The sequence below is a fragment of the Kogia breviceps genome, chromosome 2 (assembly GCF_026419965.1).
Source record: "Kogia breviceps isolate mKogBre1 chromosome 2, mKogBre1 haplotype 1, whole genome shotgun sequence".
Taxonomy (NCBI): Eukaryota; Metazoa; Chordata; class Mammalia; order Artiodactyla; family Physeteridae; genus Kogia; species Kogia breviceps.
The window spans coordinates 164,077,658-164,094,214 of NC_081311.1; the positions used below are offsets into that span (position 1 = coordinate 164,077,658).

Genomic DNA, 16,557 nt, shown 5'->3' on the forward strand with positions numbered 1-16,557 from the left:
TGAGGATAGGGGCTTCCCGGGTGGCGCAGTGGTTGAGAATCCGCCTGCCGATGCAGGGGACACAGGTTCGTGCCCCGGTCCGGGAAAATCCCACATGCCGCGGAGCGGCTGGGCCCGTGAGCCGTGGCCGCTGAGTCTGCGCGTCTGGAGCCTGTGTTCCGCAACGGGAGAGGCCACAACAATGAGAGGCCCGCGTACGGAAAAAAAAAAAAAAAAATGAGGATAGTTTAAGAGACCTCTGGGACAACATCAAGTGTAATAATATTTCCAATACAGGAGTCCCAGAAGGAGAAGAGAAAGAGAAAGGGGCAGAGAAATAACAGCTAAAAACTCCCTTAACCTGGGGAAGGAAACAGATATCCAGGTCCAGGAATCCCAGAGAATCCCAAACAAAGCAAACCCAAAGAGGTCCACACCATGACACAATGTAATTAAAATGACAAAAATTAAAGAAAAAAAGAGAATCTTAAAAACAGCAATAGGTTGCTGGGGAGAGGGAGGGGGAGTGGGTGGGGAGGGATGGATTGGGAGTTTGGGATTAGCAAATGCAAACTATTATATATAGAATGGATAAACAACAAGGTCCTACTGTATAGCACAGGGAACTATATTCAATATCCTGTGATAAACCATAATGGAAAAGAATATGAAAAAGAATGTGTATATATGTATATATATATATATATATATATATATATATACACACACATATATGTATAACTGAATCACTTTGCTATACAGCAAAAAGTAGCATAACATTGTAAATCAACTATACTTCAATAAAATAAATTTTTAAAAATATATTAAAAAATAAAAGCAGCAATAGAAAAGCAACTAGTTATGTACAAGGGATATGACAATCAGCTGACTTTCAGCAGAAACTTTGCAGGCCAGAAGGGAGTAGCACTTTATATTCAAAGCAATGAAAGGAAAAAACGTACAGCTGAGAATCCTCTACCTGGCAAGGTTATCATTCAGATTTGAAGGAGAGACAAAGAGTTTTACAGAGAAGCAAAAGCTAAAAGAATTCAGCACCACTAACCCAGCTTTACAAGACATGTTCACAGGACTTCTCTTAGTGGAAAAGAAAAGGCCACAAGTAGAAATATGAAAATTATGAAAGGAAAAATCTCATTGGTAAAGGCAAACATAAACTAAAGGTAGTAGATCAACCATTAATAAAGCTAGTAGAAAGGCTAAAAGACAAAAGTAGCAAAATCATCTATATCTACAATAAGTAGTTAAGGGATACACAAAACAAAAAGATGTAAAATATGATGTCAAAAACATTAAATATAGCAGGGGGAATAAAAATTCGAAGTTGTTAGAATGTGTTCGAAATTAAGAGATCATCAACATATACTTATATGGTAACCACAAACCAAAACCCTACAACAGATACACATAGAAAAATAGAAAAGAATCTAAACATAACACTAAACAAAGTCATCAAATCACAATGAAAAAGAGCAAAAGTAGAAAAAAAACAAAAAAGAACTACAAAAAACAACCAGAAAACAATTAATGGAATGGCATTAAGTACATATCTATCAATAATTACTTTAAATGTAAATGGACAAAATGTTCCAATTAAAAGACATATTTGCCATCCTCACCCAAATTTCCAGCATTCAAAATAAATTCTTTCTTGAACACCTACAATGTACCAGGCTTGGGCTACATCAGGAAACAAAGCAAAATCCCTGCCATCACGGTGCTTACATTCCAGTGACATGTTTGCCAAACTCAGCATGTTCAAACAGAACTGATTAACTTCCCCAACCCTTGCTCCTTTGCCTCTGCCTTCCATTGGGTTACCAGTGGTAATGGTGTTACCATTCACCCAATGGCTTCTTTTCCATCTCACCCTCACAAGTTCCAAATCCTGTCAGGTTCACAACTTATCTCTGCTGTCAACACTCCCCACCGCTCAGAGGACACCCAGCCCTCTGCTATCGGACCCAGCCTCTACTATCAGACTTATCTTCTACTACACCCTGTGTTCCAGCTACATCCAACTGAATCCACCATTCAATCACTTCCATGATCCTTATCCTACAGCATGTTTCTCCTCCTGCCTCAGCCCTGTCTCCTTTTCCTGGCCTGGTAAGTCCCTATCATCCTCTAAGGACTAGCTCAGTTGAGGACTAGCTCAATTGACATGTCTTTTTGGAAGACCTCATCTATTCAAGAAGACAGTTATTTGCTGCTTCCTTCAATTCAGTTATGATAGCGTACTGATCTGCTTACCTGTTTGCACCCCCTTCAGACTGAGAACTCACTGAAGTCAAGGATCACACCATCCATCTTGGACCACCCCAGTCAGCCCCTAGCACCATGCCTGGCACACAGGAGGTGCTTAAACAAACAGCTGTTCAATCTGGTAACCCTCTTGCATTAGAAGTAAAAGCCTTTCGCTCACCAGTGAGAATCCCTAATTCAGCAGAAAGCATTTTTCTCTTTCTAGGAACTGGAGGTGCTAGATTAAATAAGATAATCACTCACTTCACTTCTGGAGGCAACAGCCCGGTGCAGCGGGGTCAGCCACATGTTGTCCTTGGCATTCACACGAGCTCCTGGAACCAAACAGCACAGGTTAGAGGCATAATGCAATTCTGCTGATGTGAAGTCAGATGCTATATCTTGTGCTCTCATTTGCCGGGTACAACCAACACATTTTGTTTTGTTTTTTCCTTTCTGTCAGTCATGTGCTTTCTAGCCACCAAACAAGGAGAAGACACTGAATGCAGTAGAAGGAGCAAGATCAGGAGCTGAGGATGTCACAAGAATCGGGTCAAGACTAGATGAGAAATAACAGTGTCTCACTGGGTAGGAGATATAGTTGTCAGAAAATTGAGATTCCCCAGGACTATAGAAATGTAGGTTCTGAAGAATGAAGAACTTTTCAGGGGTGTGTATGCATGTGTGTGTGCGTGTGTGTGTGCGTGTGTGTGTGTGTGTGTGTGTGTGTGTTTGTCTTCCTGGATGTAATATATATTCCTGAATATAAAATATGTAATCATATACATTATTTTATTTGTAGTCATTAAGCATATTTATCTCACAGGGCACACAACATCCTTCTTGGAAAACTGTTAGCGATGAGCAGCCTTCCAACGAATGTACACTAGAGGCCAGTGAAGTTGAGTTCTGATGAGATTTGATCTGGGCTAAAGGGATTAGCAGAAATCCGTTTTATCCAAGAATCCCAATTATTTCTCTGGAACTAGCCAAATATTTTGGTAGGAAGAAGCCAGGTTCCACAGAGCTTTTGGACAGACACAACATGAAGCCTATGTAGGCTGCTCACGGCTTCCTCACGCTATGGGGTGGGCACACAGGCTGACGCACTAGCCAGAGCCCGGTCATACTCAGGGAGGTACCCATGTTCAGCTCCCTGGGGGCACATCACAATCACGGAACAGAGGCTCCACAGGAACAGATTCCCGGAAAGTAGAGTCTGCCCTCTGCCCAGGACACCTGCACAATTCTCCACACGTACACGCCCACCAAGCTACAACTGAACCACTACAACATCCAATATGAGCTTCCTTTTTTTGGAATCTGGATTTTGATCAGTCTTCTGGTCAGAGATGGAAAGTTTTATAAAAGGACTGCAAAAGGAGAGGAGGAGAAAATATCTATGATATCTTTGCAGATGCAATAAGAGGAGCCTGTTTTAGCCTTAGGACAACAAGGAAGGATGCTCAAAGAAACTAGAAAGTAAGGCAGAGGAGGGGAAGTGCAAAGGAGGTGGCTCTGAGACAGGGGCCGAGAAAGCGAGTCAAGTGTAAGCAGAGGCTGACCAATCTCTGTGAGGCCAAGGCCAGCTGACAGCTAAAAAACAGGAACCGTGTTTAGAAAAAAAGAAAAAGGCAGCAGGAGACTTTCACGGATAAAATTTTGCTAGAAATTTAATTTACTCATAGAACTTACACTGTTTTTTCTCTTTAACTGAAGAACAAATACCATCAACCATACTAATGATAGAAAACCAGAACATAATAATCCCTAAAGCAAAGAGAGAGAGAATGTCTCTTCTCCCCTCATTCTGATTTCATTAGTTGGAGGTGGGACCAGGCACAGGTATTTTTAAAAAACTCCCCAGGACCCACGGTTATTTGTAATAGGCTGTTAAGATTGAGAGCCACTGGTAAATCGTTGCTTAGTTTATCAAGCTTAAAATTATTTGAATCCTAATTCTACTAACTTCATCCAGCCATCTTACCTGAAAAGGTTCAAGCCCCTTACATCAGTAAGAACCAAACAGGGCTTCCCTGGTGGCGCAGTGGTTGGGAGTCCGCCTGCCAATGCAGCGAACACGGGTTCGTGCCATGGTCCGGGAAGATCCCACATGCCGCGGAGCGGCTGGGCCCGTGAGCCATGGCCGCTGAGCCTGCGTGTCCGGAGCCTGTGCTCCGCAACGGGAGAGGCCACAACAGTGAGAGGCCCATGTACCACTTAAAAAAAAAAAAAAAAAAAAAAAAGAACCAAACAAAATCAGTTTGGTGGTGCTAAGACGCCAAGGCAGCAGACATCTCACTCCCCAGTAGCAGGATGTCCTGGGTTAAATGCTCTGGAGTAAAACGCATGAGGTCTGGGAAGGACAGTGTGATTCAGGGTCAGAAGACCCAGATTTGATTCTGATTTCAGCACCTACTGGCCCAGCTACCAAAAGCCATTACTCTGTAAAATGAGGCTTACAACAACAACATAATAATACTTCTCTACCCACCTCAGGAGGTGGTTGGGAGAATCAAGTGAATTTGAAGGTGCTTTGTAAATTGCAAAGCACTAGAAAAATATTAGCAGTTCTTATTTCCAAATCCCCTCTCATGTCATGTTTACTTCTAAATCTATGACTCAGGTCTTCAAGGAAGTGAGAGGCATAGTCTTTGCCCAGGAAAGTAGGGGGAAGTCAAACCTATAGATTTAAGAACGCAAAGAACCATCACCTAGAGACTGCACGAACAGGTATCTTTTGAAGATTAAGAGAGAGTCAAATGCTAGAGAATACCCGGGAGGAGGAAACCCAGATGTAATTAAGAGCAGAAAATATTGTGAATTTTAAAACAAAATTTTCCCTACCAAAAAACAAATTTTAGCTTTCCTCTCCTAAGTCTTAGTTCCAAGAGAGCACCAGGTGATCGTTACAAAGCCTACGTCTCTGGTTTAGAAACAAACAGTATTTATCCCTCAGGTCCTAATATTTCTTCTTCCAACATTCAGCTATTCATCCCTTCTAAAATTACCCATCTTTTTGTCAGGCCTTTACCCGGGTCATAAATATGTCTATTTTACCACATTGTGCTTATACCTGCATATCAGAAGACAGACCTTTTATTCTCTCTCATAACTCAAATGTATATTTGTTACTTAATTCTAGGCTGTTTCTTTGACATGTCACAAACATCACCCAGGTTTCACGAAGAGCTGGATTCAAGTCTCATTCCCTACCAGTAGAGATGGCTGTATCAGGGTGTCCCTTCAGATTCCCTGTCCACTTTTAAGGGACTTCCGTGTCACGAAGTCAAATCAGTCATCTGAGATGAAGAACATCTGGCCATAAGTTCCCTCTGTTTCTGGGTTTGAATTTTCACCTGGCTGTCTGCATGATGTTCTTGTCGCTCCGTTCTTTAGTACGTTTGTAGGAAGGAATGTTATATGGGACAGATTGATACCCGCTACGGGTAGCACATCAGTTCTGCCTCAGAGCCTCTAAATCAGTGCTGCCCAATGGAAATATAATGTGAACCAAGTAACTGAAAATTTTCTAGTAACCACACTAAAAAGGGTATACAAAACAAGTAAATTAACTTTAGTACTTAATTTTACTTAACTCAATATATCCAAAATATTATCATGTAGTTGAACTTTTTAAGTATTGAGATAATTTGCATTCTTTTGTTCATCCTAAAGCTTCAAAATCCCATGTGTACTTCACACTCACGGCACATCTCCATTTAAACGGGCCACACTTCAAGTGTTCAACAGCCACAGCTGGAGTGTGGCTACCATACTGAACGGTGCAGCTCTAAATGCGAGGTGGCAGAGCCCAGGCTTGGCTACTCGTTTGCTTGAGTAGCTCTCTTCAGTTCTAATGAGCTATGATTCTACCATTAGAGCCGTGAAATTGCTAAGAGCCGTGTTAAGAATGGCTAACGTGATCTGAACTGCTGACTCTCTATACTAACGTATGTGTAATCCATTTAATAGGGAGATACTCTTATCATGCCAGTTTTATAGATGAGGGAACCAAGGTCATCAGAAATAACATGCTCCAGGTCCCCAGCTAGGAAATGGTAGATGTGAACCCAGGTGGTCTGACTTCAAAGCCAAGCTCTAGGGCAGTGTGCCTCACTTCAAAACTAGCAACATTCACACAGCATTCATCTAACACTGACTGCATTTCCCTTCCATTTTCCCCATCTTTCTCTCTGGTCCTTAGAGTCACTCTTCTCTCCCTCTTTCTCCATTTTCATGTATATATTTTTCATATATATGTATATACTCCCCCTTGATTTCATTCTTTCTTTCTCATATTTTTCCTGCTAGTTCCAAACACCGGTTATAATAATATGGAACAGAAATACATATTTTGTTATTCATGGTCTTTCACAGAGTAAAAATTGTGTATAAACTTAAAAAGCTAATGCAAGAAGAAGAAACCCAAATGGTAAGACACATGTGAAAAGATACTTCTCAAAATTCATCAGGGAGAAGCAAATGAAAGCAACATTAACAAAGCATATCACACCCATCGAACTGGGGAAAATTTTAAAGTGTGAAATGTCAAGAGTTAGCAAGGATATGGAGCAACAGGGAAACATAGATACAGATGGTGAGAGTGTGAATTGGTACAACCCCCTTTGGAAACAGGGTGGTGCTACCTAATAAAACTGATGATGTGCGTGCCCTACCACCCAGCAATTCTACCCAATCATATACCCTAGAGAAACTCTCATACGTGTACAAGAATACTCACTGAAGCATGTTTGTAACAGCAAGATATTGGGATCCTAAATGCTGACCAAGAGGAAAATGGAAAAATACACTGTGGTATATTTGTACAATGGAATGCTACACTGTCATGGAAATGAACAGACTGAAGTTATATATATAAACATATGCACTTCAAAAACACAACACTGAATGAACAAATGAAGTTGCAGATTAATACCAATGGCTTAATACCAGTTACATAAAGTTTTTAAATTTACAAAAACAAAGCAATATGTTGTTTATAGATGCATAGATTGAAATAAAAGTAATAAATATGGCCAAAGAAAACAACTACCAATTCTGGCTAGCGGTTGCCTCTTGGGAGGGAGGGTGTGAAAGGATAAGGAAAGGATACAATGGGCTTCAACTGTGTCTTCAATGCTTTACTTCCTTTTCAAAAAGATATAATGCAAGTACAGAAAAATCTTAAGATTTCTTAAAGCTTGATTTCCATGGGTATTAATTACATTATTCTCCATACTTTTCTATATGTTTGAAATATTTTCTAATAAAATACTTTTAAGAAAGCTAGTACACTTAAAGTGTTATGTCTCTTAATGAAAATGGTTCGGGGGGGTGGGATTAAGTTGCTTTTTCTTACACTACTTTCTTCTTGGTTAGTCTCCCTTCTTGTTAGAAAAATGACACTTTCATATAAAATGGCCCATTCATAGTCTCTTCCAGGACTTTCCTAAGGCTCACCCCTGGTGAGTAAGAAAAGATGAGTAAGAGCTGCTGTTGGATTTGAAGATGACCTCATTTGTACAGTCCATTTTGATAAGAAAATTTCAAGTTAACGACTGTTATTTGCTGGTCTTATTGTCATTTTTTTCTCATGCTGTCCTCTCTCCACAATCACTATCGCTGATCTCCCCAGCTGTTGAATAGAGGCAAGTCAGCACATGCAGGAAAGGCAGGGCCTCAGAAGTTTGTGCCTCTTGGGATGAAGATGGCAGAGTAGAAGGACGTGCACTCACTCCCTCTTGTGAGAGCACTAGAATCACAACTAACTGCTGAACAATCATCGACAGGAAGACATGTTTTACTTCATGTTTCAATCATGTGAGTAATGCATTAACGCATTCTTCTTTTAAAAGACAGATTGTTAAAGATTTAGGTAAAGTCCCCTTGAGAATCATCCCGAATGCTGGACTCTCTTCACTCCCTGAAGAAAACTACTGCTCTGAGTTTGGTTGGTGAGTTTCTGGTTTCTTTTATGTCTTCATATACAAATATGTGTACCCATAGAAAATCAGAGAATTAAGCTGAGTGGCCCATACAATAGTCTTCTTGTTTTTTAAAATGTTACACAATTTTTAAAAATTTATAGCACTATTTCCTAAGTATGCTTTTACATTAATGTGTCATATTGTAGTAACACTGAATTTCCTTGTTTCATTCAATAATACATTTTTCATATCTGTTTATGTTGAAACTTAGAGAATAAGTCCATTCTCTTTATTTGCCACATGTATTGCAACATATAAATACACATTGTTTTAGACATTCTCTCTATTGATGGGTATTTCAATTGTTTCCAGTATTTCACTAGTCAAACAATGCTATGAACATCCAGAAAATGACTCCTTACGCAAATGTGCAATATTTGTCTAGGATAGATAATTAGAATTGGACTTTCTGTGTCAACAGTCATGCACACTTTTGGTTTTCATAGTCTGAACCCTCCAAAGTGTATCAATGTACACACTCACAGTGTATGATTGTTTAATTTCCCCCACATTCTCATCAACACTTGATATTATCAGTTATGTAAAATATTGCAGGACTTCCCTGATGATACAGTGGTTAAGAATCCGCCTGCCAGTGCAGGGGACATGGGTTCGAGCCCTGGTCCAGGAGGATCCCACATGCCGCGTAGCAACTAAGCCCGTGTATCGCAACTACTGAGCCTATGCTCTAGAGCCTGAGTGCCGCAACTACTGAGCCCACATGCCACAACTACTGAAGCCTGAGCACCTAGAGCCCGTGCTCTGCAACAAGAGAAGCCACTGCAATGAGAAGCCCACAAACCACAACGAAGAGTAGCCCCCGCTCACCGCAACTAGAGAAAGCCCGCACACATCAATGAAGACCCAATGCAGCCAAAAATAAAGAAATAAAATAAAATAGTGCAAATCTGATTGGAGAAAAATGGTCTCACATTTTTGTATTTCTGTTTAACAGTGAGGTTGGGCATCTTCTAATACGTTTGTTTACTGGTCATTTATAATGCGTTCTCTGAGAACCATTTATTTATATTCCTTGCCTATTTCTCCTATTTTTCTACTATGTTTTTCTTAAAATGTATATGTATACATTTATATTGTATTGTTATTATTTTTTAAAATTTTATTTTATTTATTTTTCATACAGCAGGTTCTTATTAGTTTATCTATTTTATACATATTAGTGTATATATGTCTATCCCAATCTCCCGATTCAACCCACCACCTTGACCCTGAGCTTGCTGCACAGCATAAAGCAACACATGCCCCGTGTGTAACAAACACCAGCACTGTGTTCATGCAGCTTTGGGGTCACTTGAGGAATTGAAAGATAAATAGAAATCTAGGAAGTAGATTCTTTCAGTCACGATTTAAGTCCTCCATTTCTCCACTAATCCTCCTCCAAGAGGCTGAAGAGGCAGCTGCCAAGGAAACCTCCTCTCCCAGAACAACAAAATTATTACGACAAAAGCAGAATGATCTGAATGGGGACGCAGTATTTCATCAGTGTCATCCCGTGAGATCGGCTTCCTCATCCTCTTCCTCCGTCTGTTTGGGAGTCTTGTTTACATGTCAGAGGGAGACATCAGATGGTTTTGAGTTGAATATTTATAACTGAATTTTCTAAAGGAAGCTTCATGTTATTTACCTGCCTGTCAGGCACCATTGTGCACTGAAGGACACAGAGTCTGCATGTGTCATGATTTAAAGGCAAATGCTTTTTCCCCCAAGGACATTTTAAAGCTTATCATTTTTTTTTTTTTTTTTTACAGCACTAGGCTATGCTGATTCTGCAGAAACAAAGACACAACTAAAAGTTATCAGGCATAAACTCTAATTACAAATTAAATATATTTTCTAAAAATCTTATCCCTATTAACACTTGATTTTATTTTCATAGATATCAGGAGTAAAGAGAACTCTGAGCATCTTTTCCAGAGGCGATATTTCTGTTCTCTTAGCCCTGTCATCTAGGAAGAAGTTGAATAAAGAAAAAAGGTAGACCAAAGGACTAAAACTCTTACAGGCCAGAGAGAACAACTGATTCTTAAGGTGGGCTTAGCCAGCATTTGGCTTTTAATTATAGAAATAAATATGGGGACTTCCCTGGGGGCGCAGTGGTTAAGAATCCACCTGCCAATGCAGGGGACACAGGTTCGAGCCCTGGTCCGGGAAGATCCCACATGCCGCGGAGCAACTAAGCTTGTGTGCCTCAACTACTGAGCTCATGTGCCACAGCTACCAAAGACCACGCACCTAGAGCCTGTGCTCTGCAACAAAGAGAAGACACCGCAATGAGAAGCCCGCACACCACAAAGAAGAGTAGCCGTGCTCACCACAACTAGAGAAAGCCCACGTGCAGCAACGGAGACCCAACACAGCCAAAAAAATAGATAAATAAATAAATTAATTTAAAAGAGAAAGAAATATGAAAGTTAGATCATATGAAGTATGATTATACTACTGTGAGATCAGCTTGCTTTTAATTTTTTTTTTTTTTAACAAACAGACCAAATCTTATTACAGCCCAGGAGCACTGTCCTTCAAAGCAATGACCTTGGAAGAGCGTATGATAATTCCATGTATGTAGCATTGTCCAAAGCATTTTAAAAACTCCCCTTGGAGCTGCCTTTGGAACCAGTTTATATGCCCATCAGCAAATGGCCCATTACTTTATAATCGCACTACATTGGAGGCCAAAATCAGCATTGACTCATTTAATCACCCCTCTTTCTCTAGACCAAAAAAAAAAAAAAAAAAATCAAATCCAACCTCAAAGGATGAATGTTTGTTATGCATGAGATAATCAGAAGAATGACCTGCTACCAGCTCTGGAGGCGGAGTAGGAATCACATTTTGAACAATCACAGGAAATAATTTTACAGGAATACCACTTGTTTGGTGGCCTATGTTCTAATAAATTTACTGTTTTTAATTAGCAGTTACAACTCACAAACACTCCCATGTTAGAGGGCGGGTACTTCTGGTTTTCTTCCTTCAGCCCAGAACTCTCTAAGCCTGGCGTGTCTCCAGAGTTTCTCTACAGGGTCTCGTTACTGTGGCTGTTTCCTCTGTGTGCTCTGTTTCCTATATCTCAAGCCTAGGCTCTTAACTCTTGGTCACTGATTGGTTCACATTGATCTCATTCATCCATCTCCAGGCAAACGATTTAGCAAGCTCTTGACCTTGTATTTGCCTTAATCCCGACTCGGCCAGTTCTAAAACAGAAGCTAGAAGCAGGTGGGGAAAATAAAGCCAGAATGTGGACTGGCAGTTAGAAGAAGAGGAAACCTGCAAGGCCTGAATTCCTCACTGTCTGCTCAGAGGCGTTCAGGGTTCCATCTGCCTGGCTAACAGGAGATAATGTCAGTAGGAATTTAGCGGGCTTGGGTTACACTATGCTCTGTAAGTTAATACAACAATGGAGAACACAGCTGTAATGGGCAATTCTGGCAAAGCCAAGTGATTTGTCCAACGTGGGGATTGTTAGCACCTCATTCATTATTAAATTGGAAAACAGTTTGGTTGGATTCCCTAAAGGGTCAGCTTCCACATATAAGCTCAGAGATGAAATCATTGCTTTTGTAATGATATTTCTTAAGGAATACATACAAATTGAATAAAGGACCTTTTGAGGAAATTAAAACCATGAGAATTCCAAGAATTCACCTAAGCTTCCACAGCTGAATAAAATTTCTAAAGAACTTTCCCAATGCTCTCCCATGCCCTTAGTCTTTCTAATTTGATGAGGGAAGAAGGAAAAATTCCATAGCATGTGCCACCCAAAATTATACTAGAGACATTAATAGCCAGTGATTCTTCCTAGATGACTGGGCTAAGAGAACAGGTGTACAGATCAAGATATACAGAACAGTTTCTCCTGGCTCTACTGAATAAGCCCCATTTAAAAGAGGCTGGTGTACTCCATGCCCACGTGAAGGGGAGGTGAAACCAAGTTTCTTGATCACCAGACCCCAGATGCCTGAAAAAAAAATAGATGGGTCCTTCATGCTGAAGGATTAAAACCTTCCCCTTCGAATGTGGAAAAACAAACCAAAAACCAAAAAACCAAAGCTGGGGATCTAAAACAAGGTTTTGAATTTGTACATTCATGAATCAAACATTCCTCTGAGACCCAGAGCTGTCTCCTAATACAGCATTTAGATGGTGAGTACAGCGGGTTGGGACCCGCTGTAGGTGTCATACCACAAAACTCTTTTTATTTTTCACCCTCACCAATTCTGCCTATAATTTTCCATGGGCCAAATTTCTGCTGTTGGGGTGACCAGCCAGGTGTGTGCTGCCTGTTAGCCAGAGACTGTGCCAGCCTCAAACAGTACATGTTTTGCTTGGAACGCAGCCCTGACACATCTTTAGAATTATCAGAATGAAGGCGTGCTCTCAAGAGCACCAGAAATACGACATGGAATCTAACTTAAATTCCACGAGATTGTCAACAGCACGGGGCACAAACTTTGTGCGGCACAAAATACTTGTTTCCTGGGAAAACCCACCTCAAGGACACAAACACAACAAAAATATAAGGGCAATGTGAGTCTTCTTTGTGTACCACAGCACAATTCTTGCTTCTTTTTCATAACGTTCTCCACATCTGCTCGAATACCATGTCAGTTCCTACCTTTGCATAGCTGACTTTGGAATTCTACAGTTTCCCTACTGCAAACAAAGGTAAAACCTTATCATAGGCCTTTTGCATAGTCTGTGGGCAGAGGCATTGCCTCCAGATTTGAATCTCCCCAAACTAAAAGAAGGAGGAAGAAAGCCAGCTGGCCTGCATACAATCCACGCTGAGACACGTGCACATGTCACGTGCACATGCTCAGATTCATTCTGGGTATTTGTCTAGCAAATACTCAAGGGAGAAAGCACATATTGGTTTTGGAAACCTGTTTGGTGAGATGTACCAAGCATACAGGTTTCCAAAAATGAAAACACTGACATTTAAAAAATCTGATGAAATATTTTTAAATACATCGAAAAATAAAGAGAATAATATCACAAAGACCAGTACACACACAAATCTGATTTAACATGTGTTGGCCATATTTACCCCAATTTTTAAAAAATAAAATATTTTACAGGGTTTCCCTGGTGGCGCAGTGGTTGAGAGTCCGCCTGCCGATGCAGGGGACATGGGTTCATGCCCTGGTCCGGGAAGATCCCACATGCCGTGGAGCGGCTGGGCCCGTGAGCCATGGCTGCTGAGCCTGCGCATCCGGAGCCTGTGCTCCGCAACGGGAGAGGCCGCAGCAGTGAGAGGCCCGCGTACCACAAAAAAAAAAAAAAAAAAAAAAAATTTTACAGAGTTATAGTCTCTTTCATACCCTTCCCTGAAGACATCTCTCACTCAGTTGGCTTCCTCAGAGGTAACCACTATCCAGAAATGGATATGTTTCCTTTCCTTCCATATTTTTATACTTTGATTATATTGTTACAATCATGTATCCATAAGCAAAACATAGTATTGTTTTGTAATGCAATTTAAATATATGTAAATACACATACACATTTACGTGTGTTAATGTACACCTTAAGAAAACAGCTTTCTTGTTTGTTCTTTTACAATGAAAAAAAATTAAAAGATATCCAAATGTACTGAATTCATTTACAATACTGGGCCTGGTTAGACAGTCAGGAATCAGACTTTCAAAGCAATATAAAAGTTTCACTAGAGAAGTCATTTTTCAATAAGAAGTAGGTCTTGCATTGTCCCTTGTCTACTGATAAACTCCATGATCAAATAAACTTCCACGAGCACAGTAAAGAAATTTTGTTTGGGTTCACTGTAGTAGTCAATCCAGTAAATTGGTCATTTAAATTTTTATGTGCAGTTGACTTTTAAGTACAGATGATATTTACCTGACAGAATCAGGAGTTCAATGATCTCTGCATCTCCCAGAAACGCAGCCACGTGAAGCGGGGTTCGCTTCTCAGAATCCTGAAACAATGGCAAAGATAAACAAGTCAGTGGCAGCCGGAGGCATCTTTTGTAGTTATAGTACGACATGTCACTCACTCTGAGATTAATGCTTGTGACAGAGAGTGAAGGCCAAACACCTACTCAGGTGAGTTCTGGTTACACATTTCTCTCAGCATCTCCCACAGTCACGTGTACGAAAGATCCCGATTTCTGTGTCTGTGTGTCATATTTGCCTCCCTGCTCCCTTTATTGAAGCCCAGTTCAGGTCAAGGATGGACCATCATGCACTGGATGATGAAATTCATTTTTAAACCTTCAGTATGGTTAAAAAAAAAATTCAAATCTTTCTACCTACCTTAACAGCATAGTTCAAAGCTTTCAATGATTTATTTTCTTTCTAAGAGAACCTAGTGGAATTGTTTTCACAAGGACATTGTCCATTAACTGTTGCCTAGACCACTGCCCATTCATGTAGTACTTATTGAATGCCTACCTACTATGTGCCAGAAGCCAGATTCTGGGGACAGGGAGGGTGACCATGACAGGCCCAGTCCCTGGCTTCATGAAACTCACAATCATGTGGGGAGGCCGACAATAGTCATGGAAGCCAATGACACGTGAGATCCTTTCAGATGGTGATAAGGGCCATAACAAAATAAAAACAGGATAATGAGATCAAGTGACTGGGGAGATGGGAAAAAGATTCCTTAGAGTGGTTGAGTAAGGCCTTTCAGAGGATGTTGACCTTGAAGCTGAGACATGAGGTAGATATTACTCTGTTTCATAGATGAGAAACTACGGCTCAAATAAATTAAGAAATGTCCTCAAGACCCCACATGTATATAGCAGAGTCAAGATTAGACCTTCGCCTGTCAGATTCCAGTCTCAGTCCTTGGCAAAGCATTTAACATATTGTGCTGAGAGACAGCATGCTAACAGGCAGGGGAAAAAATACTGCTTTCCCATTTGTAAATTGGAGATGATAATATCTCCCTAGAGGACTGATAAGAACATTCAAGATAATGTAAGTATATAAGTCCTAGGCGGGATGAGGCTTGGCCCATGCCCAGCAAGTGCTCCATAGTAGCCATTATTGTCACAGCATAGATAGTTGTGTGATACTGTAATGCAGCAGGACCCTATGGGGCCTTCCTGGGACAGGACCCACGTCCTTGTCCTCTACCTGCCTCTTGTTTGTAAAAAAAACTTTAGCCTCGGGGCTTCCCTGGTGGCGCAGTGGTTGAGAATCCGCCTGCCGATGCAGGAGACACGGGTTCGTGCCCTGGTCCGGGAAGATCCCACATGCCGCGGAGCAACTAAGCCCGTGAGCCATGGCCGCTGAGCCTGCGCGTCCGGAGCCTGTGCTCCGCAACGGGAGAGGCCACAACAGTGAGAGGCCCGCATACCGGAAAAAAAAAAAAAAAAAAAAAACTTTAGCCTCCTAGGCCTTCCCCGAGTTGCAAAGAATAAATTTAATCAAAGAAGTGAGAAAGAAAGAAACAAGGCAAAGTAAGAGAAAATAATAGTTTAGCCATTAAACAAAGTCTAGGACCTTTAGTTCCTCCTCAAGGGCTATAGATAATATCCTGAGCCACATCCTTGAGTTGTTTCGCAGATACTGAAACCCCCACCAAGAGGAAGAAGTTAACTGCATGCTGACCACAAGCACATAGACCCCAGATAAGTTGGAACTAGAAGGTTGATGATGTTGACTCCCGATTACCTCACCACCAACCAATCAGAAGAATGTCCACAAGCTGGTCACACATCCCCAAACTGTCTCCCTCACCCTGACTCTAAAAACCTTTCCCCGAAAGCCACTGAGGAGTGCAGGCATTTTAAGCATTAGCCACCCCTTGCTAAGCCAAGTACCCCTTGCTTGGTCTTGCGATAAACGCTGCACCTTCCTCACTACAGCCCAGTATCAGTAGATGGTCTTTACTGCACGCAGGCGAGCAGACCCAAGTTTGGTTTGGTTACATCTTCCCTCCAAGACTGAGAACTCTCATAGGGTAAAGAACAGGTCTTACTCCCCTCTCTCCCAACAGTAGCAGCACAGTAGATGCTCAGCATAAACTGACCAAACTGAACTGGTCTATGTGTGTGGTCTCTTCCAAAAACTTCCATCAACTGTCCCATAACAACAGTAACTAAAGCCTATATGCTATCTTAGAGGTTTCTCCTGAAACTAGCATGCATTTTAGTTCCGAGATTTGTGGATTCACTGCTGATTTTAATCATCATTCCTATCATCACTTGATTAGACAATATACCTAACAGTCTCTGTAGCCTAAGGATTCTGTTATTCTGTTTGCAGACAGTTCAGGCCCTCTGTTCTCAGTCTCTCAGACCATAGCTTTTAGGCATTTCATGACTCATTAATGTCTA

The 16,557-nt window shown here is 41.0% G+C and overlaps 1 protein-coding gene across 7 annotated transcripts in view; it reads right to left on the reverse strand.

Moving 5' to 3' along the window:
• The window catches only part of ANKRD44 (ankyrin repeat domain 44), a 323,674-nt gene that overhangs the window by 141,335 nt on the left and 165,782 nt on the right, over positions 1 to 16,557 (reverse strand). For all 7 annotated transcript variants that reach the window (XM_067026492.1, XM_067026494.1, XM_067026491.1 and 4 more), the window contains exons 3-4: positions 14,109 to 14,187; positions 2,506 to 2,576 (exon numbers count right to left, since the gene is read on the reverse strand). In XM_067026492.1, the coding sequence (XP_066882593.1) occupies positions 2,506 to 2,576; positions 14,109 to 14,187 (150 nt within the window). The remainder of the gene's footprint in view (positions 1 to 2,505; positions 2,577 to 14,108; positions 14,188 to 16,557) is intronic.